The 16,851-nt window shown below is 34.9% G+C and overlaps 1 protein-coding gene across 4 annotated transcripts in view; it reads right to left on the reverse strand.

Annotated features, from left to right (window-relative positions):
- The window catches only part of LOC127854085 (sushi domain-containing protein 2-like), a 67,160-nt gene that overhangs the window by 3,651 nt on the left and 46,658 nt on the right, over positions 1-16,851 (reverse strand). Inside the window, exons 15-20 of one of the 4 annotated variants that reach the window (XM_052389076.1) lie at positions 16,512-16,645; positions 14,689-14,806; positions 13,219-13,366; positions 12,531-12,613; positions 5,657-5,842; positions 4,451-4,617 (exon numbers count right to left, since the gene is read on the reverse strand). In XM_052389076.1, coding sequence (XP_052245036.1) covers positions 4,466-4,617; positions 5,657-5,842; positions 12,531-12,613; positions 13,219-13,366; positions 14,689-14,806; positions 16,512-16,645 — 821 coding nt within the window. In that variant the 3' untranslated portion in view covers positions 4,451-4,465. Of the gene's footprint in view, positions 1-4,450; positions 4,618-5,656; positions 5,843-12,530; positions 12,614-13,218; positions 13,367-14,688; positions 14,807-16,511; positions 16,646-16,851 lie in introns of those variants that run through there. The other 3 variants (XR_008036910.1, XR_008036909.1, XM_052389075.1) reach the window with 3 other exon arrangements.

Genomic DNA, 16,851 nt, shown 5'->3' on the forward strand with positions numbered 1-16,851 from the left:
GATGGGAAAGCATATTTGCAGGACTTGCGGACTATTACAATTTGTTACACTAGTAACAACTTCAAAAATAAATATACGTTAGCATTATTCACATCGAACCGATTGGCAAACTATATGTTCGAAAATTCAATTTGATTTGCGACATTGTACGTACACAAATATATGTAAAGAGGCATGATCTTGACTCATAAATTGCATTCTTTAATTGTGCAATTAACAAGCAGTTCGCTCAACATCCCAGTTCCAATGCGGGTGATTTAAGAAATAATCGACGTATAAGCGTTGGTTTTTGCAGTAATAACGAACGGTTCAGAGTTCCGATGCGTAGTAATTAAACCACGAAGGCGTAGCCAGAGTGGTTTGGTAACAAGCATCGGAACGACGAACCGTTGGTTATTACCGCAATAATCAACGCTTAAACGTCAATTATATCGATTTTTACGCAATTTAATTGAAAAGTTATCCGCGATTTAAAGGTTATAAATGAGAATTATATTAACGGAACTTCCTCCACTTTTCCGCGAAAACGTGGCGTCACCACAGCAATGCAAATCAAATGACGTCGTCTTTATTCATAAACAGTGCGCGGACAATCAAAGTTACGTCACTTGAAACAACCGTTGTTATATCGGGGTTATAACCCACGGTAAGCTCCCTTCTTATTCTGTGATAGAATTAACTATAACCAAGCGTTGTATAACCTTGGTTGCATACGTATATTGCAGGAACATTGTTAAGACGTTTCTGGCATTGATATTACCTTTTGTTCAGTTGCGGAGGTATTTACAGTAAAAACAAATTGGTCGATTCGCGAACGTCGTGATGTGCCTTAGCATAATTTATGGATTAACCCCTTCCATATAAACATAGCAATGCAATGTAATTTATTTCATCGTTACACACAATTTTCTTGTAAAAAATAATTGATCGAATATAAATCGTTTATTTAAGGATTTATCACTTAAATCTTATAGTAACGATACTGGAAAGGTTGTTATACCATCTAATACACGCATATTTGTCGTATGTATCAATGTTATCGAACATATTGAATGTGTGCTATTAAAAACAGTGTTCAAGGGGATTCGTTACTTGTACGAATCGCAGATGATATAGAATAACGTTTATGTTTGTACATTTAACATCGCATTATATTTAAATAAGTGATTTCATAAAAATATAATAAGGCAACGAATGAAAATGTGTTATTATTTGTAAAATAACACATATGAAATTAAACTACGATTATACTCAGAAATTAAAACATTGAACGATATAACGCTTCGTGTATTTTGACGTCATTACTATGACATCACATTATAAAATAAGGCTAATTGCTGTTGGAGCGATATAGAACCTTTCTCTCTGATTCCCTGTTGCTAAAATTGATCATTTTATAATATTTTAATTTTATCTTCAACAGGTTGAATATTATACAAAAGATTAGATAACTCACATATTATTAAATTATTATTTATAACGGTGAAGGAAAAATTGGAACAAAGAATAAAGACAGAGTTAAAAGATCAAACTTCATTTCATTTGGGCTAAACTTTTATTATCAGGAAATCATTCATTGCTATTCTGCACGAAACCAATGCAATAGGTTTCCAACCTGATGATTTAGCTGCCATTTGTGTATATTCTTCTTCTTCTTCGTTTATTGTACTATATCCCTCTCTGGGGCATTGTCGTACAAGAACATGGTTAAAAATCGCTGTGTGGCGCAGTTAGAATAAAATAAGTTTTTAAAACTATTTACAAGTTCAGTGTGGCCTATTTCGGTGCCATCCCTTCCTAGAACGCTTCAAGACTGGGAGCCGTCACAAGGTGGTTAGGCAGTTGGTTCCACAGTCTTGTTGCTGACGGGAATAAGGAGTGTCGAAGGTAGTCGGTTCTGCAGAATGGTACGATGTATCGAATACTGCTGCCTCTAGTGGATGACATAGCAGGGCGGAGGTAGGGGTCAGACGGAATATCAATAAGGTTATTAATTATCCGGTACATCATGGTAACCTTAGAAGTTTGGCGTCTCGCTTGAAGGGGCTGCCATCCGATGTCTGCTATCATCTGTGAGCTGCTCGTCTCTGGACTGCTTCTAGTTGGTCGATACACGTTTGAGTGTAAGGATTCCATGCAGTAGCAGCGTTCTCCATTATTGGACGCACTAAGGTGGTGTACGTGCGTGCTTTGACGCTAGGTGGGCAGCTAGACAGGTTGCGCCTCAGGAAGCCTAGGCTGTTGTTTGCCTTTTGGGTGGCTTCAGCTACATGTGTTGTCCAGGACAAGTTATCTGAGATAGTCACACCAAGGTATTTGCCTTCCTTTACAGGTACAAGCTTCTGTCCATGAATAAGGTACTCTGACTTTATGGGATGCCGCTTTTTGGAGATGTGTATGACTTCACACTTTGAAGGATTGAACGACATCTGCCAGTCCTTTTCCCATCTCTGTAGGGAATCCAGATCAGATTGGAGTGTTGCTGCATCTTGTGCTGTCTTGATCCTTCTGTATAGGAGAGTGTCATCAGCAAAGATCCCTGTCTTTGATGTTACGGTGCCTAGGAGAGATGTTCTGTTTGTAATGAAGAGGTCGAGTGTATTGTTGTTTCTTGTTGGAAATGTTACTATTTTCTCGGAGCCTGTATCAAAGATGGTGTCAATTAACAGCTCGTTAGTGCCGACCGGGTTTGAGTTTCCATCTATGGTAGAGCTGAGCCAGTTGATGTCCGGGAGATTCACGTCACCTGCAATCCAGATGGTGGACTTGGTGTAGTTGGAGTGTATATCCCTGATTTTAAGGCACATTTCTTCCATGTAAGCTTGGTCTGTGCAAGGTGGGCGATACACTGCGCAAACTATTAGCAGTTGGCTCCCTGGCCTTTCAATAGAGGCTGCACATATCTCAGTGGTGGTTGTGATATTTATTTCCGTGCCAACGATGCTGTCCTTGGCTGCAATCATAACCCCGCCGTGGTAGCTATAGGTTCTGTCCCTTCTAGCTATAAAGTGATAGCCAGTTATTATTATTGTATAGTGTATTATTGTATAGAATTCTTAGTAGAAATATTTACAACGCGTTGGTTAAACGTGTAAGAATTATCCCATTTTAAATAAGAATGGCATATGTTTGTAAGCTTTAAATGACATTTTAAGATGTATTGTTTAATGTTTCTTAATAATAAAATTTTCGTTTAAATTTATGAGCGATGATATATACTAAAGAAAAGGCAACTTCGGACTTTTGATAAAAACAATTACATCGACCTTGACCGTAATCAAATTACGTTTCCCAGCTTCGATGAACCAGCCGTTACATTGTAAATATGTGTCATTTAAGTACGAGTTGGCCTTCCTGTAAAACCTTAACCGCTCTACCCGTATTTATGACAGTGGATTTGTTGGTTGTCTTTTGGACGGTGGGAGCCATTCGGCAGAATTGAAAACATTGACATCTAACAATACAGGTGAACGACTAGGACAAAATACGACAATTGGTAAACTTAAGCACGAATTAACCAAAAAGGAAATGAACGGAACCAACACGCTTAAAATTAACTTAAAATAACAATAACTATTTGTAAAGGAACAGTTCATGAAAGTGCACTTTGATAAAATTTTACTTTAACTCCAGTTTTATGTCGATCTTATGTTTTTTTTTCTATCGTGGGTTAATACAATTGGAGATTTTGTTTTCATTATAAAATGTGCATATACTTTTCTCCCCCTTGATTGTGAAGTAAACCTCAAGTGTATCCCATTTCCTATTTTCCTGGCACGTGATGGAGTTTTTTTCCGAGTATCTCATAACCCATCGTCGGATACCCACGTTCAACCCATTAAGCGACTCTCCATTTATAGACCGTGGGAAATTACGAACTCTTTTCACCGTTTTAGGGTGTGTCAAATCTAGTAATTTCATTTAATCTCTCATGGTTTCATGAGGTTATTTTTTACCATTGATACAACTCGTACTATAGAGACTTCGGGTTTGTTGTCAAAATGGCATCGTCCGTAGAAATGAAATTTCGTCGTGCATGCGATTTCTATAAAATTGAGCATTTAAACGACTTTCAGAGTAAAAGTATCTCAAGTCTATTTCATGAGTGCGATATCTTTTTAAGCACTCGGACAGGTGGAGGGAAACGCTTGATGTATCAAATATATTAATTTATCAAAAGAAATCAGTGCACTGACTGTCAATTTGTTGTCGTTACTCCACTTTTGTCAATAATGAAAGAACAATGTGAATACCTGACTTTCCTCGGACTCAAAGCTACGTTTATCGGAAGAGAACCTAATGAAGAATCAGATATTTATCTGGGATGCATGACTTTATTTATTTTTCCAAGGAGTCTTCTTGACATTCAAAAGTGGAGGGACATTATGGCGAACAGTACTTCCACTTAACTTATTGTTGTGGATGAGGCTCATACAATAATACACTGGTAATACGTAATACCAACCTACCATATAATTGTGCTACAGTGTGAAAAAACAGCTTTAGTTTGATAAGTGTAATAAATTGAACAGCTGCGTAGTAATTGTTTGGCGCTTTGAGCTGTGTGGTTATTGTGTAGCACTTTTAGCTGGCTAGTATTTGTATAGGAGGCTCCTGCTACAATATATAAACCAAAGTTATGTTATTAAAATCTTTAAGTGCAAACAGATGTATAATACAAGATTTTCATTGTCATTTTAAATATGTCATTTTGAATGTCATTTCTATATTTGATAGTAAAATAGTCTTCATGTTAGTCAAACTGCTTAGGACATGTAACATATCACCAGTATTTGAGCCTGTCTAAATAAAAAACAAATATTGTTGGCTTGTAATAAACATGTCATATTATTATTATTTCATAATGAGTAAGCCATGTGATTGGATACAATAAACATCACAAATAAAACCTTGCAAGTACTTCTTAATTTTAGGGGAGGGCCGACAGTGAGCAGGAGAAGGAGCCATTTCGCAAACAGTGTTAAGGGACCCATCATGACAGGATAGGACATGTCAGTAGCATTCAAATGTCAAACTGTTATAGAAGTAAACTAATACCATTTGATATTGGCAAAACAAATCGTTTCAAGTTTTTAACACTAAATTCTGCATTAGCACAACGAGTGTCAACACTTCCTGATACAGTTACATATAGTGCACAGTAAATATGATGCAGCAAGATAATCGGTGAAACATCAGAGATAGAAAAATAAGAATCAAGAGTTTAATATGCAATCACGTCACATGACCTGTCACCAATCAGTTTACGCTAACAATGCAGTCACATGTAAAAAATCAAAATAAGTGGAAATTTATTTTTTCCAATTCTAAATTTTAGATCAGAATAGTGAACAAACACTACTTTTGGAATTTGGAAGTAGTCCGAAATGGGTGCAAACAGCATAAAGACAGACCAGCCTGCGAGAAACTCGCAGTCGGTTCAGGCTTTAGGCTGTTTGCTGCTCATCAGTAGCTAAGGGTTGGAAATGAAGCCTTTAAGACTTGAATCTAGTAAGAAAGGTCTCTAATTAAATGTTACTTTCTGAGGTTCTACTAAATGCGTCAAAATGCGTGATAAGGGTGAAAGAATCCTGACTCAGAGTAATATTATCATTTAAAGGACAATTTAAAGATGGTAAAGCTGCCAACAACCTACCGTGACAGACTGCATCTACAGCTGGGGACCATGCCTGGGTCTCATTGGAGGTTTCTACACATGTGTAGGTAGCGGTTCCATGCAGCTGACCCACTCTGCAGCTGGTTATCGTGGTCGTGGTTCCCAACGTGTAATCATAGTTTGTCTTTCTGGACCGGGGCACGTCAAGTATGCCACATGACCTCACTACATGTTGTATTGCAATAGATGTCAAGAACTTAACAAAATTGAACAAGAGCTGTCCCAAGACGTTTGCTCGACCACACTTCTAGTTGATAGTATTACATATACCTTGTATATGCCTTCTAATATAATTACCACAGGGGCATATTTGAAGTTGACAATATGTGGTTGTCATAAGGTATATATTAACTAAAAGATGAAGACTTCTGAAATTTTAACAACAAATTTGACTAAAAATTAGATTTTTTTTTAGTTATGGGCTTTGGTCTCTCAACTCGCATAAGGATCTTCAAAACATTTGTGAATATCAGTCATAATTACACAGATATGTAGTTGTTGCACGCACATCTTACCTTCATTTCATATTTAATGCATACCTTAACTTGACGTTCCTAAGTATAAAATGGGTGCATATTTCTTCTTAAACGCTTGTCACAGTTAAAATCTTACTGAGTGATTGTTCATGAAGAACCAGAACTTGTCAATTCAATATATCGTCACCTTAGTGCAAAACAGTGATAAGTCCATATTTCAAAATTTTACAGGAGAGTAAAAAAACTGATTTTAATAAAAGATTGATCTTTGATTTTAACACTGTTTACATTTTTATACAGTTTGTAAACTAAAAATATAATAGATAAAATGTTTTTAGTATATTGCTACCAAGTTATATTATATTTGATGAATTTGCACATAACTTCATTTGACACTGAAATATTTTTAGTGCGATACTGTAACAAGTGCACTTATTACTATATTGCACTGGACATTCTTTGTGCAATAACTGAATAAGGTAAGTTATTATGGTTAAAAATCAAACAATTTACTGATTTTGTTGTTAAACCAAGAATAAAATGTTTAAGGATATTGAAAACAAAATAATTTTTACACCAATATTGATATAGGAAGAAAAATTATGAGCACTGGGGTTCTGCCATGGATAGCATTATGAATCTTTTTAAGATGAAATAAATAATTTTTCATTTTTAAAGAAACATTTTGCATATTAATGGAAAAAAACAACATGTTTTGCTGGATAATTTATTAATCAACTTTAATCAATAATATTACATTGGTATTTCATTTAACATAATTATATTTGTAACAACATGCATCTACATTTAATTTGTAAACTTCAGAAAATATAATTTCATTGGAACAGGCACCAATTGAGGAGTATGACAACATCACCATACATTGATACAGTATACTTCAGCTAATATTATTTAATGTGAGTTAAATACAATTTGTCAAATTATAATGACAAAAAGTTTAACCAATTAGACAAACAAGACATCTTTTACTACATGGCTTTTTCTTCTATATTGATGGATCATTACAATATCATGGCTTCAACTTGGCTGAAGTTGACAGTACTATCATCTTAAATTTTACTGTCACACTCCCAGTATATAAGTATTGATATATAAAAAAAGGCTACTGATAAGCCCACATACACTTAACGTGACTTTTAATAAAACTGGAGAATTTTGTTGCACTTTTTAACTCTAAGTAGATAAAAGTTCAAGTTTTCTTCGTAAATTTTGTTGCAAAATACTATGATATCTTACAAAACACTACAGGAAACAAGAAATATCTTTTTAAAAGATGTACAGCGTTGAATGTGGTTGGAGTTTGTGAAAGATAAAGAGTTCAATGAATGAGATAAAGGATAACGAATGTCTTTTTCTGTGCAGTTCTTAGCTGCATCACACGCAGTACGGGATGTTATGCGGAGTTTTAGCGGCTAATTTTACATTATTACATATTGCTGGTCATAAACCTATATAAGATACAAAACAGAAAACCAAAAGAAGAATGGACGTGAAATTAAAACATATGAGTCAACCGGCCACACGCTTAGTATCCTGCATTTTAAATATTAATACTCACATTCTTCGAACAAACCTGTTTTAGTGGTTTGTCTGGCATTGCTATTTGATTCGATTATTAACAGTATCGAGAATCATCGCGCTCATGCTCAATACATTAGTCAATATGATGGAATAATTCTTGTTTAATTAATCAAAAATAATATTTATCATGGTATTGTTGAAAACACATTAAGAATTTATTATTGACATACCATAATTATATCGCTGAATATCTTCATTGAACATATTTCTGCTCTAAAGAAAATTCCAGTTCACCTAGTTCACGCGATAGCGTCTATATTATATAACGATTATTTTACTGGCCGCGAACTCATGTCAGCACATAAGGTAGTCGTGAAGATGCAGTGATCTATGACCTGTACAATAAACTCTGACATTCACACACACTAGCCGCGAACTGACCCTGATACCTCGCGGGTTGAAATGCAATGCATTAAAGTAAGGCCACGCTTCCACTGCTCTTTATACTTTTACATGTTAACATGTTGACAGGAATATGGAAGTCAGTACTAAATATGAGGACATAGCCTTGAAGTACAAACACATTTGCGCTGGCAATCCTCGGAAAATAAAAGTTGCACGCACAAACTGTATTGATGTCGAGAGTTGAGTGTAAAACTGTTCTATCTATTAAGCCTTTTCATTAGAGATACAATTATTTCATGCAGAAAACAGTATTACAAAGAGGCGGTAATGTTTCCAATGTTCTGGTGGTATACACAAATCAGCCAATGGAATAAATGAAGTGTATTCATTCGTGTCTAGCCGCGGGAAATTGTTTTTGAATTTTATTGGACACTTACACAGGTCAAGTAAGGTCAAAAGTGACGTTAAACAGCTATGCCGAAAAATACTCCAGCATAAATTTGATCATTATTGTAGCTGAGAGTAAAAACAATAGTAACAATTTGTTTATCACTCAAAGCACAAATCTTTGTAGAATGCATGACTAGACTGTTATATTTAGCCTGAGGAATGGTCTACATTCGCTCTGTAGGAATTGATATTTAACAAACCCAAAAACGGTTAGCAAGATAGTATCTGAACAGGACATGACCGATATGCTAACTAATAAAATACAGGATGACACAGAAGTCGAGTTTGAGGATTTGAAACGCGTAGAAGTAGAGGGGAGGAACAAAACGAAAATTGTTAAATCCAAGAACACGAAAGAAGAGAACAATCATACACAACTGCAGTTCCGAGATTTCTTACAGCATGTTTCTAGGGTGAAGGCGCAATATACTGCCATAAGAAATCTAAAAGCCCACTTGCCAAGAAATGAAATATTGATCCATATGGATTTTGCAGAAAATTTCACATGCAGCAACGCCGACAAAGTTCAAAGCGCTTATTGGAACAGCACAGGAGTTCACTGCACCCGGTAGTTGCTTACTATAAAGAAGAAGAAAAGCTGAAACACAAGAATTTTATTTTTGTTTCTGATGTCACAAACCATAATTTCACAGTGGTGGTCACGATTTTCAAAAAAACTAGTCCCTGACATGAAAGCATCGAGTATGTGTTCTATAATGGAAATGAGTATTAAACAACGGCCAAAGAACTCGAGATGAAAAACCCGAATTCTGTTTCGGAAACCATAAAGTTGCATGCGTTATTTGCTGCACACAATCAGTTATATAATGACGAGGTCTCGTGTTACTGGAAAGCCTGTTAAAAAGTCAAATACTGTGGACACTGGAAAATAGACACTTTACCAGAAAAACACAATGTAAGTAATGAAGCCAGCACACGGGAATGTTCACTAAAACGGACGTTGATTGATCATGAAGGAAATGTCGATGAAAACAGAAACAAAGTACAGAAGCTAAACATTCCTGAAATGTGCGCAGACGGAAATGGCTCTTCACAAATCGCAGATGAAAATGTGTTGCCCAAAGTCTCAGATGAAAATAAATCCGTATCGATCAAAGCAGTCAAAGACTCAGTGCTCAAGCTAGGCCTAAATTGAAGGGCGCCCCGTCCTGCCCCTCTAAACCTCCGCCCTGCTCTTCCTAGGGCCCCCCTCCCCCTGCCCTTAACATTTTTTGTATTATTTATTTTTACATTAAATTATGATAATTAATAAATCTCTTATTACATTGTTATTAATTTATACCTCATTGTAGACATTATATTTGAATGGTTTTAATAATAATTGGAATAATATATTCTAACAATTATTAATAACATATAAATGAACATGCTGCAGCAACAGGAAGCATTCCAGAAACGCTAGCGCGCTTGAAAGTGCCCTTTTGAAAAAATACTGCGCGCTGAAAGTGCCCTTTTGACTAAAAGCCCCCCTGCCCTTTTCAAATCCTAGCTGGAGCACTGTAAGACGCATACTATCTTGTAAATTTGGATGATATCGTCTACCCAGGGAAACTTCTCAAGGTTGATGATGATAAACAGGAGGCGACAGTTTTATTCATGGAGGAAACTCAGGGAAAGGAGATTTGAAACTGTTTAAGTGGCCGTTAAGAGATGACGTACAAGACGTTTAATTTGAACAGTTTGAACGTGAAATCCAAAAGCCAACTGCTTGCAGCAAAAGCAAAAGGCAGTTTAAACTCGAAGATGCCGATTAAACGTTTGTTGACACCACTTTCATTAGCCAATTCCTTGCAGCAAATGCAAAAGGCAGTTTAAACTTGAAGATGCCAATTGCACGTTTTTCGACACCAGTTTATGTAGTTTGTTTTGTGATAATTGATTTTTTTGAAAAAAAAAGTGTCAGGTACGTGGACTCAAAAATATTTCTAAGAAGTACGTATATATACTACTATAGAACTCATAAATGGTTGTGTTTATTAAATGTGAACGTTTTAATCATAATGTTTGTTATTTGAAAATGTAAACGTATTTGACTTAGTTGTAATTGCATGTTGTCTATAGGAACGAAATAGACTTCAGCCTTGAGATTAATATCATTTTCGTATAAAACATGTGTATCAATGAAACAAATTTGGCATGCTTATAAAGATTCATTGAATTGTACGTATGTACGTTTGATGGTCAGGTACGTTAAAAATACAAAGGGTGTTAACGTACTTGATTTTGGCTCTGAGATATTATTTCTTCCTTGTAAGAAAATATTAATGATGTTTTGGTAAAAATGTATGTTTGAATTCGATTTTTAAACCAACGTTGTTTAAATGTCATTATATAATCCTTTAAATGATCAACATGATTTAAAGAACACCCCTTTTTTTAAACTTTTGATGATTTTGTTAAGTAATTTTAGAAAAATGATGACAAAAATTCAAATAATTATCAAAAAACGAAATAACAGTCAGGAATCTGTTTAGCACACATTACCACATATAATGATAAATAATCTGTGCGAGTTTTTTAATGTATTGATGTTTAAAAATGAATATAACGTAACTGACATTGGAATATCAGTGTGTCAATGATTATGCAAATATTATGAAACTCAGATAATTCTAGGTGACCCCGTTGTTATTTTATGTACAGTTTGGTGTTCAGTGTATCAATGATTATGCAAATATTATAAAACTCAGAAATTTCTAGGTGACCCCGTTGTTATTTTATGTACAGTTTGGTGTTCAAGTTGATTTAATAAAGTTTATGGTTCAGTTGCTTCTTTTTAATTTTTCAACATTTCTCTGTGCTAATGTCCTTTGAACTGGGATTCAATGCATAAGTTCTAGCTATGATGTCATCATTTGGCCATGATATATTACACTAATATCACTATATTACACCAAATAACTTTGCTGGAAATCAATACTATTTTGGTGCAATAAGTGAACAAGTGCACTTGTGACTTTCTTGCACAATGCAAAGCAGTTTAAATGAAAATAACATTGGTGAAGTAAGTAGACAAGTGCACTTATTTACTTACTGCACCGAACAGAATTATGTGTGTAAATAATACAGTATGGCATTTTCTTAAAAGTACCAATTAAACTGAAATACCATTCTGATATTTCTTTAGGCCATGTATGGTATCTTTTTAGATCATTTTATGCAATAAAGTCATTTTTGAAAAAATATGTCACTTATCACTGTTTTGCGCTAAGGTGACGATATGCACTATATAGAGATATGGAGTAGTAGCACACTAATGTTAACAAGAATTGTGTACGCTCAAAAAGAGGCATAATTCTGCTATATTGCAGGTCAGAGTTATGAAACTTGGTCTGGGACCCTTACAATCACCCAAACACATGTGTGAAGTTTCAAATAAATACCTGTAGAAGAAACAGTGATAATGGAGATTGTAAGCTTACGCAGTCAAATATGCTGACAGTTTGGTGAGTAGTATAGCTTGGATTAATTGGTGAATAATCAATATGAAAATAATAAATATCTTTTTCCTAGTCTATTGACATACATTTTACCTAAAAAAATTATTTCTTTTTCCATACTCATTAGGTAACAGCAAAATCGAAGTTCCAATTGTTTGTTAGATTGTGCATTACATTAAAAAAATTATCAGCATGAACAACGTCAATTAATTGCAAAAAAATATCATTATAAAGACTTTTATGACTAGATTGTAACATAGTCTTAGCTAAATGTCTCAAAACATATGTACCAAAAACTCAACAAAGTTAAAGTAAGCACCTGGACCACAAAAAAGCCTTTTAAAGGCAAAACCTTACTAATAATGCATTATTATACACATACATACAATTATTGAATATATTTTCTTTAGAATGATAACCTACACAGTATCGTGTCTTTGTAAATGTATCAACACTATCACACATGGTAACCCTTTGTTAATATTGCAAAAAGAAAAAAAACAACAGCACTTGGCTTACCAGGTTGCAAGTTGTTGTGAAGGGCAGCATATCGTTCTGCTGCTTGAATGCTGCTCCTGGCTATAGCCTCGGATCCGGTGTGCCTGCCAAGGTCAAGGTCAAAGATGTGTTCAAATAGAAAAACTGAACTTAGTTGTTGACAAATGAAGTCAAAGATTAATCATCATAATTTGTTTCTTTAGTTGTTCTAAGCAAGCGTTCTATGGTTTGAAGCATGATTTTGATCATTACGCTTGTTTAACAATTTTTCATCTGCTTAGAAGTAAAAAATAATGATGTATGTAAAGAAAAAAGAACATATACATGTTTGGGACATTCTGGGACAAAATGGGACGTACACAATGTATGCCTGTGGATATTATTAATATTTAAACAAAACAGAACTTTAGCCAAACAATATTACCTTGAGATCATTCATGCCTTGCTCTGGATAAACAGGGCTTAATGCATGTGTGTAGTGTTTTCTCAAGTAAGCCTTTGCAGTCGGCACAGGCTAATCAGGTATGAGACTTTCCGCGTGTATGGTAGTTTTCATGTGATGAAAGTCTCTTCTTAGCAAACATCCAGTTAAAAGGAGTGATGTCCCTGATTAACCTTTGCACACTTTACAGCCTAATCTGTGATGGCACTTAAAACACATTTGTTTAACCCTGATTTCCCAACATGCCGCTCATTTTAATTCCAGTACCTGTAGTCATAGATGCACTCCTGGTTCTGTTTGCAGAAAATTGGAGTGTCTGTGTTCAGAGGGGCTGGCTCAACATTGACTGGTCCCAGCAGGGAGTGGTTTGCAGGCAAGAGGGTTCGGAACAGGCTACCATTCTCCTGCACAGCCCCTTACAGAATAGAACATACATGCTTGTAAATGAAGGGTGTGGGTTTGTTAAACAATCACAAGTAAAATATGCTCTGGCTGTTATTGAATACCAATCGTACACGTCATTACTTACATATGTTCATTTCTGCATAAAATAATAAAAAAAAATACATGTGGTAATAAAATTAGAACAAACAATAAATGCATGTTAGGTAATATTTGAATAGTTAAATAACTGATGTCATTTATAAGTAAGTTATATATTGCACTGATTTATACAGAGTGATATAGTTTAAGTATATAGAGGAGATTTGTTGTTTTTTGTTAATTATTAATTTTGATTCATGAGTGATTAGAGAAAATGGAGCACTTGCAAAAATGTATTTTTTTCTATGATCATGTGAGGATACAAAATCAAAACAAACGATTATTATGCATTTACACCTTTTGTTGACATAAAAGGGCTAAATCTAAATGTTTGAAACATTGAATTACCAATTTTAAATCACTAATTTCTCTTTTAACCCCAGAAAAGAATACCAGTATAATACATGTCTGGATTTAATGATTTCAATAAAAACAAGAGCTCGGCTGTCGGAGACAGATGCCCTCAAAATAGGGCCTTGAAACAGGAATTATTTGCAACAAAACTGATCATCCGACTTAATCTTATCATATAAGTGTGACTTAGCCACTTAAATGAGTTCTTAGCTGACAAAGAATTATTCACTTCTGTTAAATCATCGTTATAGTAATTGGGTTGAGAATATTATAGTATTATTCATTGTTAGATGAGAAAGTCTTATTGTGACAGTGACCTTGACCTTTGACCTAGTGACCACATTTTCAAAAGTGATCATCTACTGTCCGAGGAAAATGAACATGGGAAATATCTAGCCAATCGGTGAATCAGTTAACAAGTTATTGGTCCGAAAAGATTTCACACTTAGTGTGTCAGTGACCTTGACCGTTGATATAGTGACCCCAATTTCAATAAGGCCCATATACTGTTAAACACCAATGCACATGGGAAATATCAAGCCAATCGGTCCATCTGTTCACAAGTAATTGATTGGAAACAATTTTCATTCTTAGTGTAATAGTGACCTTGACATTTGACAGATCGACCCCAATTTCAATAGGGGTCATCTACTAGCAAAGGCCAATACACATGAGAAGTATCAAGCCAATTACTCAACGGGTTTACAAGTAATTGATCGCAAACAAACTGGTCTATTGAAAGACCGATCGACTGACATCCAGCAAAACAATATACACCCTCTTCTTCAAAGAGGTGCATACAAATGGTCAGTAGCTTGAAAACTCAAGTAATGTACTGACATGCAAGCTGGAATTTGTTGTATTCATCAGATGCACGGAGATACATCATGTTAATTGCTGTTCCATTTGGCAAGAGCATGTGTCCAGAAAGAGTTCCAAATAGACCCAAGGCATTATTCTGTAAGGCAAGAGGAATATCAATCGCTTGCAAAACAATTTATTGTTAAATCTATTTTACAAACATTTACTACTAGCTAGTAAACTTTACTGCAGAGGGCAATAACATATTTACTCCATTTACCCTTTTGCACATGCAATCTCTCGATAAATTGAATAATTTGTTTTGCCAAACTCAAACTTAGTAGCATTTATTGGAGATTATACAGTATCTAAAATATATTAACTCATGACATAGGTAATGACGTCTCAAGACTAACTAGAGTTGTCACAGTAGTAATAAATATCTCTATAATCACTTATCACAATATCAAGAACTTTGTTATAATAATGTTACCGAAAGTTGGGGAAACAAAGGTCTTGATTTGTATAATTTTGGAAAATCAAAATTGCACATGCATAACATGGTATCATAAATATCACGGCATTCAAGTTTTTTTATGCTGGCTCTAATTAGAAAGTGTATTATAATATTTTGTTGTTTTGTATAGAAGGCATACACTAAGACATATGGATGGAAAGATGTCTTTGGTATCCTAAACCCCTATATCTCGTTTGGGTAACGAATGATACAAAACAATTGTTTTAATACACACAAAAAGTTGCAAAGTAAATAAAACTCTATAAATCTTAAATAGAAATGCTTCCATTAACAGTCAAACATTGAAAGTGGTCCACAAACAATTAGACTCACATAACATCCCATACTTGTTAAAATGACACCTCCTGGAAGGAAGGTGGCTACAGTGGATCGCGTCCTACCGTGATGCAAACTTATAACCACAGCAAATATTTAAATATTTTAACATTTTGCCACATTGTAGGTACATTTTCATTCAGCAGGAATATTTATGTGTTATATCTGTATTTAAAATATATGAGCCATGCTCTGTGAAAAGGGGGTTTAATGCATGTGCGTAAAGTGTCGTCAGGGACGATACTTTCCGCTTTTATAATATTTTCTGTTTAAAGAACGTCTCTTGTTAGCGAAAATCCAGTTTTGCAGAAAGTGTTTTTCTTGGTCAGCAGTTGGGGACTGCACAGGCTAATCTGGGACGACACTTTTCGCCAATGCATTAAACGGTAAACCCCCTTTTCAAAGAGCATGGCCCGTATTTCATTTGTATTTTAAAACATGAACAAATAATTGTATGATATTCAGGTTGACATCATTAGTAAAGATTAAATCCTCCCGATATGAAGTGTAAATTTAAGACGCTTTTCAATAAACAAAAAGGTGTCAGAATGACACAAAATGATACAAATTATCAGTGGTGTAGGTCTAATGATGAGACTGATATCATTCGGAAATGCGGTATTGGATCGTGTCTTTTTAGACCCAAAGCTAGCATTGATAAGGAGCTGTCCACTTGGGTTTTGCCAGATTGAGTATAACATCGATGAAAATATTCATACATTTCTTTTAATAACAAGGGCATTGTGCGAATATAAGACCTCACCGTCCGCAATTTATATTTTGCAAAATGTGAACCCCATCAATTTTAATCGCAGAAATTCAACTGTAAAATAGATACAAATTGTGAATACAATGTATTTACAACATGGATTTCATCTTAATTGTTTTTGTATCTAGTCTGCAACCAATGATGATTTTGAAGCCCTTATGTTGTGATTGTCACCTTTTGTCAGACAATTTGATAAATCAGTCTGTATTAATCAAACTAGACCTGCATACATGTACATACAAATGCTCTGGGCACCATGAGGTCCATCTGGAGAGTGTTGGAAGTCTCTGCAATCTGGAAGCCAATACCATTGGAGAGCAGCACAGTGAAGTTGGACTGCTCGTTGCGGTCGTCCGTGTTCACTATGGCCACGCCTGCACATACACATATTGGAATGTCAGTTATTTTCAATATTGGATTGTTTGTTTTCTTTATTTTGATATTTTGGTATAAGTTAAATATACATCTGTTGGATGAATATTGACTATTTTGTTTAAGACACCATCCATTTCAAGAAACCCATTATTTGAAAAAGCACATATCTCTTTTCAGAAATTGAGGCATGCTTTTCATAAGTAAT

The sequence above is a fragment of the Dreissena polymorpha genome, chromosome 12, assembly GCF_020536995.1.
Source record: "Dreissena polymorpha isolate Duluth1 chromosome 12, UMN_Dpol_1.0, whole genome shotgun sequence".
NCBI lineage: Eukaryota > Metazoa > Mollusca > Bivalvia > Myida > Dreissenidae > Dreissena > Dreissena polymorpha.